We start from the raw sequence: 11,411 nt of genomic DNA, 5'->3' as shown, positions 1-11,411 counted from the left end.
TCCCCCCCCCTCCCCCGCTCCAAAAAAAATATTTTTTAATATATTTTTCAGTTTTAATTTTTTTTTTATTTTTCGGTTTAAAGGTTCAAAATTTTACAAGTTCCAAAGTTATGAGTTCGAAAGTTTATGTGTTTGGAAGTTTACGGGTTTGAAATTTCACGGTTTCGAAAGTTTAGCGGTTCGAAAGTTTATGCAATTTGTGGGTTCGGAAGGTTGTTGGTTCGAAAGTTTATAGCTTTATGTTTATTATATCTAAATTATTTATGAATACTCTTGAGAAGTCAGTTTCCTTAATTTGCGTACCAAACACCAGAAAATGAATAAGATTACTACTTGTTTTCCAAGAAAACATTTTCTTGGAAAATATTTTCCGTTATACCAAACACACCCTTTGTCAAAAGGGCTTTTCAAAAAAGTACTTTTGGTGAAAAATAGTTTGTGTTTGGCTATTAATTTGAAAAGCACTTTTGAGCAACAACTAGTGTTAATTGGCCAAGCTTTTATAAAGTGCTTTTAATAACATATTTGGCCAAGCTTTTAAAATCTGCTTATTTTGAGAAGTGTTTTTCAAAAAAGTACTTTTTGTGAGAATCAGTTTGTGTTTGGGTAATTAATTAGAAAAACACTTTTGAGCAGTAATTAGTGTTTGACCAAACTTTTGAAAACTGCTTCTAAGTGTATTTTTCTCAAAAGCGCTTCTCAGAAAAGTGCTTTTGAAGAAGCTATATTTTTCCGCTTCTCAAAAGATGCTTCTGCTTCACCTCAAAAACACTTTTTTTCCTTCTAAAAGCTTGGTCAAACATCTCAATTTTTTGCCAAAAGCACTTTTGGCCCAAAAAAAAGCTTGGCCAAACAGGCTATAAGTGTATTTTTCTCAAAAGCGCTTCTCAAAAAAGTGCTTTTGGAGAGAAGCTATTTTTTTCTGCTTCTTCAAAACTGTTTTAACTTCTACTCAAAAACACTTTTTTTTCCTTCAAAAAACTTGCCAGACACATTAATTTTAACAAAAAAATGCTTTTGGCTAAAAAAAAGTACTTTTGAACAAAAAAATAAGCTCGGCCAAACAGAAGGTTGGGAGAAGCACTGTTTTGATAGGTTGGCTCTCGTAGGCTTGAAACCCATAATTTGTCTTTTACGACAACTCAAAGAGAAGGATGTACTCAATTTCTGGACACTTGTATAGTTTGCTGATATTTTGCCCGTTCAAAAAGAGGTTACGAAAGGAAATTAGTTTTTGTAGGGGTGGGGGTGGGGTGCTTATTCTCTCGTATCTCCATCCATCCCTATTTCCTGTGGAAACCTAAGTTCATACATAGTTACTTAAATTGCCTTGACCTCTTTGCTGTCCATTCACTTGTAAAAAATTTGAGACTAAGAGCGTGTTTGGTATAACGGAAATGTTTTCTAAGAAATTTTTTTTTTGGAAAATAAGTAGTAATTTTATTTATTTTTCGGTGTTTGGTACGCAAATTAAGGAAAATAACTTCTCAAGAGTATTCATAAATAATTTAGATACAATAAACATGAAGCCATAAACCTTCGAACCAACAATCTTTCTGAACCTACAAATTTCATGAACTTCCGAACCGCTAAACTTTTGAAACCGCGAAATTTTGAACCCGTAAAATTTATAATTTCTAAACCCGTAAAATTCCAATCACATAAACTTCCGAACTCGTAACTTTGGAACTTGTAAAATTTCGAACCTGCCGAAAGATGAAAAAACTAAAATTGAAAATATATTTAAATAAATATTTTTTTCCCGGGGGTGGGGTGTAGAAAAACGAAAAAATAAAAATTTAAAATTACAAAAAAGAAAGTATAAAAAAAACTTTTTTATTGTGCGGGGTGGGTGGCAGTGGGGGTGGGGGGTTAGGGTGGGTGGTGACAGAAAAAAGAAATTGAAATTTGAAAAAAAAATATTTTTTTTGGAGTGAGGGGCTGGGGTGGGATGGGTGTGGGGGTGTGGGGTGAGTTGGTGAGGGTGGGGAAGGTTGAGAAGGAGTTTTGGAAAATGATTTCTTGATAAGGAAAACATTTTCTTTCAATTGGAGGAAAATGGGTTCATAAGGAAAATATTTTTCAGAACATATAAATCAACCGAATATGAGAAAATTGGAAAACATTTCCAGAAAATATTTTTTTTTCGTACCTAACACAGCCTGAGAGTTCTGAAGATGTCAGTCTTTGTTAATTTTTCTTACTTTGTGTTGATTCATTTTGCAACTTCTATTTGGTTGAATGTGCCAATATGATATGATCTTAAGCAAGTATTCATTAATTACGCCACTTCCAAAGCTGCCAATCTTTTGTTTGAACGATGTTATGGCTAACTTGTGTAATGTAATTGCAGGTGGGAATCATTCCATGGTTAATATTGTCCACTAGAGTCAGCAAACTTATCTGCCGCAAAATATTCAAGTAGGATAGGAGAGCAAAGTAATTTGAAGCGAAGAAGCTACACATCAATTGAAAAGAACCAAGATGCATGGTCTGTCTACTGATATATATATATATATATTTATTTGCTTGCGATTAACATGCACTATTTATTTGTCTGGTGTTCATTTATCACCTATCGATTCTTGTCTTATTTTTGAAAAGATTATTAGTGAGTAGTAAAGCATAAAGTTTGTATGGTAGTGCCAACAGTGCCATTGCCACAGAAAGCATAAGGCTGTTCACTCGATTGAATATTGTCTATTTAGGTTATATATTGTTAGCATTTCTGATTTTGTTTCACAAGGATTGGGAAGTTCACATTATGCATTTCATTTATTATTTTTTTAAGGGGCATAAAAAATTAAAACGTGCCAAGTAAAAGTGAACGGAGGGAGTAGTATGTATAATCTTATTAAACTCATTCAGCTTGTTCTTTTAAGTCGCTTCTTTTTTCTTTCATTTTTGTTCTTTGTGTGATGCTTATTTGGGTCAAAGAAGAAAGTGGCTACCCTCGTGGAATTCGATAACTCTTTTCTGCTTATACTTGAATAACCTACTTAAGCAGAAATAAATTAATTTCTAACACTTTTTACATGCCATTTTTCCGAGTCACTAGCTAATCAAGAGAATTATTTGTAATAATAGTTTTAAGTGATATAATTGTGAAATATATATTGTTTTTTTCTCAATGTGTAGAATGTAAACTCATAGAAGTTGATAGAGTTGGACATGGTTTGATCAAGCTAGTCATATATATATTTTGGAGTTCTAATATTTTCACCTCTCGCTGTATTCTTATGGACAATTTCATCTGTTCTCCAATTTGGCATCTTTTAGCCAATAGCAAAGACTTTAAACCAAAATTTTAAATAATTAATACATCACTTTATGGATAATTTCTCCTCTAAAAGGGAAAATGCTGAAGAATTGATCACAGTTTGTGATATTCCTTTTGTCAAAAAGCTGTGCTGTACTGTGGATAGCATCCATTATAGGAAGGTAGGGTTGGGCATATATCGTGTAAAATCGATAACCCGAACGGTTAGTTATTTATTGGATTATCGGTATTGGGTTATTGGGTTAACGATTCGATAACTATTTAGAATCTTTTCACTATTGGGTTATCGATTTAGGCCTCGGTTTGCCAATTTTGTTAATGAGTTAACCGATAATCCAATAAGAATTATGAAATTACTACTTTATCCTTAAGTATATACATATATTAGGGCTTCACTTCATTCTTTCCTTGTGTTTTTAGTTGTAAAAAGTTGTAATCTTGAACGTAATAATGTTGGAATCAATTGTTTGTGTTATGAAATATAACTCAAAGTAACAACATGGAACAAGGAAATAAAAGCAATTTTGTAAAACATGAACAAGAAATAAAGATAGAGAGAAGGAAGATATTTTCTTCTTCAATTGTGTGTATTTTCCTATCTACTACAAGGCCTTTATATAGGCATACAAAGTGAAGAAAATATGTCATGGAATATGTCATTGAACATACAAAATATGTCATTGAACATACAAAATATGTCATTGAATATGTCATTAGGCATTTGAGATTAAGATCATGGAAGAAGAGTAGACATCCACCATAATGTGATATTTATCACAACACTCCCCCTTGGATGTCTATAGATAATGTGCCTCGTTAAAACCTTACTAAAACAAAACCCAATGGGAAAAAATCCTAGTGAAGGAAAAAGAGTACACATGTTTAGAAATACGCCTTTTGGTTGCCTCGTTAAAAACCTTGCAAGGAAAATCCAGTGGGACAAAACCTTGTAAGGAAAAAAGAGTACAACGCATATTAACTCCCCCTGATGGGAGCATCAATTCACATCCTTGATCATTCACATCTCAATCTTGTACACTAGTTTCTTGAAGGTTGACATCGGTAGAGATTTGGTGAACAAATCAACCATATTATCACTTGAACGAATCTGTTGCACATTGAAATCACCGTTCTTTCGAAGATCACGTATGAAAAATAATTGTGGTGAAATGTGTTTTGCCCTAACTCCTTTCTATGAATCCTCTATTCAATTGGGCTATGCATGCTGTATTGTCTTCATACAAAATTCTTGGTAGTTTGCAACACTTCAAACCACATTTGTCTTGAATAAGATGTATTATAGACCTCATTTCTCGACTTTCTTCATGAATAACAATTATCTCAGCATGATTAGATGAAGTAGCCACGATTGATTGCTTAGTCGATCGCCAAGATATGGCAATGCCTCCACATGTAAACACATAGCATGTTTGTGATCAAGCTTTATGTGTGTCAGATAAATACCCTACATCGGCATAACTAACAAGATCGGGATTGCAATCATTGCCATAAAATAAGCTCACATTGGTAGTCCCATTTAGATAACACAATATGTGTTTGATTTCACTCCAATGTCTCCTTGTAGGAGTAGAGCTATATCTTGCTAAGACATTAACTGAAAATGTTATGTCATGCCTTGTAGTGTTAGCAAGATACATTAGTGCATCATTTGCACTAAGATATGGTACTTCAAGACCAAGAAGTTCTTCATTATTTTCATGAGGTTTGAATGTATCTTTATTTATATCGAGTGATCTCACATCCATCGGGGTACTAAATGGATTTGCTTTATCCATATAAAATCACTTTAAAATCTTTTCAGTGTATGCTGATTGATGGATAAAAATTTCATCTTTCATATACTCAATCTGTAGACCAAGACAAAATTTTGTCTTTCCAATATCTTTCATTTCAAATTCTTTCTTTTAAACAGTCTACTGCATTAGGAAGCTACCCAGGAGTTCCAATGGTATTTAAATTATCAGCATACAATATCGATTATAGCAAATTTAGATCCAAATCCTTTTGTAAAGACACAAGGACAAATTGAATCATTCTTGTACCCTTCTTTCAACATGTACTCAATCAGGCGATTATACCACATGCGCCCTGATTGTTTCAATCAGTATAAGGATTTTTGAAGCTTTATTTAATAAATTTCTTGAAAACCATAATATGCTCCAAGACAATTTAAATCCTTCAATGATTTCCACTATACGCATATCAAGTTTTTCATATATTGCCAGATTAAAACCTGAAATGACTATATCCATCATAAGAGAACATGTCTCCATATAATCAATGTGAGGATAGTTACTAATTTTCTTGTGTCACAAGTCGTCTTTATGTCAATCGATTTGAACTTTTTGCACAAGAACACATTTATACCTCCATTGGCTTTATACTTTCAGGTGTTGGGTCTATCCGCCCAACTTCATATTTTTATAGTGAAGTCAATTTTCATTGCGTATTTCATTTGGCCAATCATTTATCTGTTCAAATTTCATGACAGATTTGAGCTCAAGATCCTCGTCAATATTAATAATATTGAGCGCTACATTATGTTAACAACATCGTCAACGATCATTTTATATCAGTTCAATTATTACACAATAAGACATAACTTATTGAGATCTCTTTATCTCATTATTTTCAGGTACCCGAGCCTCTCACATGAGGTCTTACGAAGTGTTTTGTCGTGTTGCTCTTCTAGAGCACTTGCCTCGTTATTGTGATCATCTTGAACATTTTTCCCTCTCCTTCTTCAAGGAGTTTTATCTTTGGAACCGATTGGTCTGTTACGCTTCATGCGTGCCATAGACTATGTCCCTCATGGACTTTATTCTATTTAGAGCATTAGCAGCTGAAATATGACATTTAACTTTGGGTCAGCAAATGCGTCTGGCAATAATTTATACATTAATTATCACTTGAACTTCAAGTTCATATTTTCTTGTACGAGGATCTATATGTATTCATAATAATTCATTTCACGTATCACTTTCTCAGCTGTCCATTTTCTCCCCCTAATGTTGGGATTACCAACACATTTCCCAAACTTCTTTGGGAACTCATCTCTGTGTATTGTGGTGATATAATTAAATCATATAACATATCCATATTTCTATATAGAAATTATTTGGTTCCTGACCCTGAACCGATTGTGATAGGGAGAAATTTTCATAACTTGGCTAGATGCGTACAAGTGCTGCTGTATATTAAATAATACACCTCATACCAAATTTCGTTTTTGGGAGTTTTGTTCTCATAACCAATGATTTAACTATAATTGGAAGCATACAATTTCTGCTAAACCAACTCGGATTTAAACCAGTATAATCAAGATAAATCATCATAATTTATATTCTGGAACTGTGCTCTAATAATTTGAGCAAGCAATCTTGCAAAAGCCAAACTGCAAGTTGATAACAAATGCACATGTGACCATAGAATATATGCATCTATTAAAATTATTTAATAATAAACAGTCCACATGGCAGGTGACTGGGCCCATATATTTATTACCTTTTATTCGTTCCAGAAATCAAGGGATTCAATCCCAACCTTAACTGGTATATCATGAGAATAACCAGCACAAGGGAATTCTTGAAGAATCTTTTATTCTTCGATATATGCCAATGTAATTCTCAATTAATTTTTTGCATCATAATTGAACCGGGATGGTCAACCGGTCATGCCAACTAATATGTATTTTAGTAAACCTCTAGTTTACTTGTGGCATATGATTCTAGCATCATGCTTATATTTGTGTATTACAAATAGAAAGAAGATCGGGTAACCTTTCATATTTACCCGGTATAATTATTGAAATATGAAGATATTCAATCTTCCTTTCATTTATAGTCTCAATATGCCAACCACTTTGATTTATACATTTGAAATTCAAAAAGTTTCTTTTTGAGACATTTACAATATCAATGTCATGAATAATTTTATTCATCCGGATAGTAACAAATTAGTTTTTCCGGAGCTCTTAACAGCTTTTGTACTACAAGATCTTTTATCATACCATTCATATGGTAAATGTCTCATTCACTGAGAAAAGTATATCATAATAATTGTCATGGTCAAAATTATCATAAGCAGAATCATTTCTTGCTTTAATTTTGCCTTTAATAACTTTGTAAGGTATGACAAAATAATTTTTGGTGTACCGCATGTACGCGACCAATGACATATTCATGTAACCACACAATAATATTTATTCTCTTTATTTCGCTCAAACCTCCCTTAGAGGTGAGTTGTGTGATATTCATCTAATCATGAATTGCATGTCTTTATTGCTTTGTCACATATTGCCACATTCACCTTTAGGAATGGATCTGCATTCTCAATGCTTATCACAAGTTACATTCTCTTCAAGGAATGGATCATAATTAGTGATGTGCTTCATACCAATTTGTTGGTAAACATTGCCTTTACATTTTGAAGGTCTTATTTTGAGAACCCTTGTTATTCTCCTTTTATAATCATTGTGATGATTATTATTATTTGGAACGCTCATGTTCATTGTTCAGCCACTTGTCTTCATTTAGACTTATTATGCCCTGCTACCATATTCACTTCAAGAGTGGAGCTAATCAAGTGGGACAATCTTCATGCCTTTTCATGAAAATTACATTATTTTTCTTTAGTCAGCATTATATCATCAGTATGGTACATTGAGACCCAAACCCAATGTCTCACCAATATAAAGTCATGTTAGGCCATAATAAATTGGGACTCAAACCTAACTCTTATCATTATGGAGCATAAGGAATTGATCCCAATGTCTTACCCTCAATCAATGCATAATAGGCTAAACAATATTGAGATTCATTCTCAAGCCTTAATTTTAATTACATGCCAATAACGTTGTACACAGCTAATTTGCAACTTAACAAATCAAATTTGTTTTCTTAAATAAGTGTACAAATCTCAAATCAACGTAAAACTTTATCAATTATTTGTAGCATTTATATGAAATACAACTGTTTGTAGTCGGAATATTTCTTCTAAATTCTATTAGAGTTTAAATGGATCATAAAATCATTGTCATAATATTTATTGAGCCTCTTAGAAAAATATTGTTGTTTTCGGGGTATACCATACCTATTGGATTTGATTTAACGTCATGACTTTCCTTCACTCAATTCAACCAAGCAATGAGTAAATAAATTTATCAAAAGTACAATATATAGATAACAACACATATACAGTACTAATACATAAATTCGGCATTTATATTACCTGAAAAGTGACACTATAGGTAATAACTTACCAGTTGTAGCTTATGCATCATTCATATAAAATACTTAAAAATGGTAAGTCAGTAGCAAGCATCAAGTAGGTCATGGATACTTGAAAATACCTCTTCTAGTAGTCATACTAATCACTGTTTGCTTTCAAATGATACAATCATAAATTATGAAGTATACTTTCTCAATAGTTGGTTTGTTTTCCAAATTTCAAAGAAGTAATTAATCAACCTAGATAAAGATGTGAAGTATTTCTTGTTTTCTTCAAGATGATTTATGCTTCTAATTAGTATGACCAATTTTTTTTAATTCCTTTTTTTACTATATGCAAGGGCAAAAACCCAAAAGGAAAAAATATCCATTCAAGTAAAAGAAAATATTAAAAGTGACAGGACATATTGAAGATAGTTAACACACAAATATGCATAAAATAACTTATATAACATATCCTTGGTTACCATGACATGCATCATATCAACAATTAACTGTTACTATGATTTTCACATTTAGAACTTCGAAAATTTCAATCCATTCATGTGATATAAAAGATGTAATATTAATATGTGCTTATGCAATACATGTGTAGTACGAAGTTGTGTGCATATGTGATATTAAAGGAATGACAAGTATAAAATACTCACACCTTCTTACGTTTTTACTTACCATATGTAGTTTCTCTTTACATCTAACCATGAGATGATATATATGGCTTCTAATTGCAAATTTTCTGGATGTAGGAAATTTTTTGTAGATATATATAAAAGTGGTTAGAGACTCGTGCTGATAACGTGTTATTAAATATAACTCAAAGTAACAACATGGAACAAGGAAATAAAAGCAATTTTGTAAAACATGAACAAGAAATAGAGATAGAGAGAAGGAAGATATTTTCTTCTTCAATTGTGTGTATTTTCCTATCTATTACAAGGCCTTTATATAGGCATACAAAGTGAAGAAAATATGTCATGGAATATGTCATTGAACATACAAAATATGTCATTGAATATGTCATTAGGCATTTGAGATTAAGATCATGGAAAAAGAGTAGACATCCACCATAATGTGATATTTATCACAACAGTTTAGTGTTTCTTTGCGACTTTTCTTATGTTATTTGATGAATTCAGTGTTTTAAAATTTTTTTAGGGTTGACTATCAAATAAAGTAAATTCAAGAACTTAACGTGCTTATGGGGTTTGATTAAGTTCGGTAGATTTTTGGTTAGGGGTAGGTTTGACTTCTAAAATAAATAAATTCCAAGAGCTGATCTTTCCCATTCTTTTTTGGGGTCAGAAATTGTTTCGGTTCTGTTGTACGTTTTAGTTCTTCTCTTTTTTGCTTAACTCTAGTGAATTGTTTTTTCTTTTTTGCTTAACTCTAGATTGAGTTATCTTATCGGGTAAATCGATAATGATCGATAACCGATTAACTGATACCCGATAACCTCTTTCTTATCGGTTCGGTTAACCGATATATTACACTGATAATATTTATAACCGAATCGAACCGACCGACGCCCATCCCTACAGGATGGTGAGTGCGAATTTTAAAAAGAAAGAAAATTGCTAAAAGTAGTAAGCTTCTTGTCAAAAAGATAAAAATCAAAGTTTACTACCACTTGAATATAGAATTATCATTCAAGTCATTATTTAACTGATCGATCATCTTAGGTCCCCCGTTAAAAAAAATATTCCTCAAACTTATGCATCAAATTTTGGTTTGACTTCCAACTTTTGAATTGGAGTCAGAGGCTCCTACTCAAGTGATACTTCACAGAAAGTTAATGTAATGTGACGTCCATCGACTTAAGAAGACTCATCATTCTTTTATGCCAGTTTAATAAGGACTTTGAAATTTGTCTGCACTTTGCAAACTTTAGATATATAGGGATCGTTTGGTAGGATGTATTAAGGAAAAAATAATATATGTATTAGTTTAATATTATTAGTCATTTGTTTGGTACTAGTATTTTTCAATCTATGTATACATAATACATATGTTAGTTATGCATCCTATTTAATTAGGTATCATTTTTATACATAGCAAATCATGATAATAACAATACCATGCATTTAATACATAGATAAACATGTATAAAGATATAACTGTCCTTTCAAAACCTTTTCCAAAGAGCATGGAGATGTGTGAACAAACAATATCTTTTAAAAAAAATAAATGGAAATGCATGCTATTTTTAATACACCAAACCAAATAGTCGATAAGAAATAATTCAAGGATAAGTAATCTCGGTGATCACGCTCAACTATGCCTTATAAAAGGACAATGCGGTCGCTGCAAATATAATCCGGTTTACAAGTCCGGAGTCGAATCCCACAGAGAACTAAGGTTTAGCTACAACTGTTCACTGTCACCAAGAAGACAAGCTTGAACAATTCCTAACTTATAGATATTAAGATTCTTTTGTTTAACTAATTAACTAACAAATTAAAATAGTAAATTAACAACTAACGATACTGAGGGTTAGAGAAAAGATTAATGAGGTCTAGAGTTATGATTTCCCCAATTATCGGAATCCTTCCCGCTACGTCTTCTATAATTTCGCCTAAGTATTCTCTACCGATCATGAGCACTCTTATTACAGTAAATCCCTCCCGAGTAATTACGACAATTTACTAGACGCACTCTCCCGAGCTACGCTAGCTGGCTTTTAATACAGCTCACTTCAGATCGCACCCAAGGCTTCGTTATCCCTAATCCCACCTTTAAACCCTCGGTTATTGATCCCTCATATACTCTGGGAGTGGTGTTATTCAACAATTACCTAAATATGCACTCTCTCCCGAGTTATGCATACTAATTAGGCACAGCTAATTGAGAGCTCTTCAACCAACTACAATAAAACGTAGTTGAAC

General features: G+C 32.5%; 1 protein-coding gene and 1 long non-coding RNA gene across 2 annotated transcripts in view; one reads left to right on the top strand and one right to left on the bottom strand.

Annotated features, from left to right (window-relative positions):
* Window positions 1-2,742, top strand: part of LOC109243541 — a 6,895-nt gene extending 4,153 nt beyond the window's left edge. The window contains exon 7 of the mRNA XM_019410483.1: window positions 2,354-2,742. Coding sequence (XP_019266028.1) covers window positions 2,354-2,425 — 72 coding nt within the window. The 3' untranslated portion in view covers window positions 2,426-2,742. The remainder of the gene's footprint in view (window positions 1-2,353) is intronic.
* A 4,449-nt stretch (window positions 2,743-7,191) lies between these two features.
* Window positions 7,192-9,440, bottom strand: LOC109243540. The gene is made up of 2 exons (XR_002070578.1): window positions 9,202-9,440; window positions 7,192-7,903 (listed from the first exon to the last, which is right to left on the bottom strand). It is a non-coding gene; the product is annotated as an uncharacterized LOC109243540 (long non-coding RNA).
* Between the last annotated feature and the right edge of the window lie 1,971 nt (window positions 9,441-11,411).

This window comes from Nicotiana attenuata, unplaced genomic scaffold (assembly GCF_001879085.1).
Source record: "Nicotiana attenuata strain UT unplaced genomic scaffold, NIATTr2, whole genome shotgun sequence".
NCBI classification, from domain to species: domain Eukaryota; kingdom Viridiplantae; phylum Streptophyta; class Magnoliopsida; order Solanales; family Solanaceae; genus Nicotiana; species Nicotiana attenuata.
The sequence above is the reverse complement of the archived record's forward strand: the minus strand, read 5'-3'. Positions and strand labels throughout refer to the sequence as shown.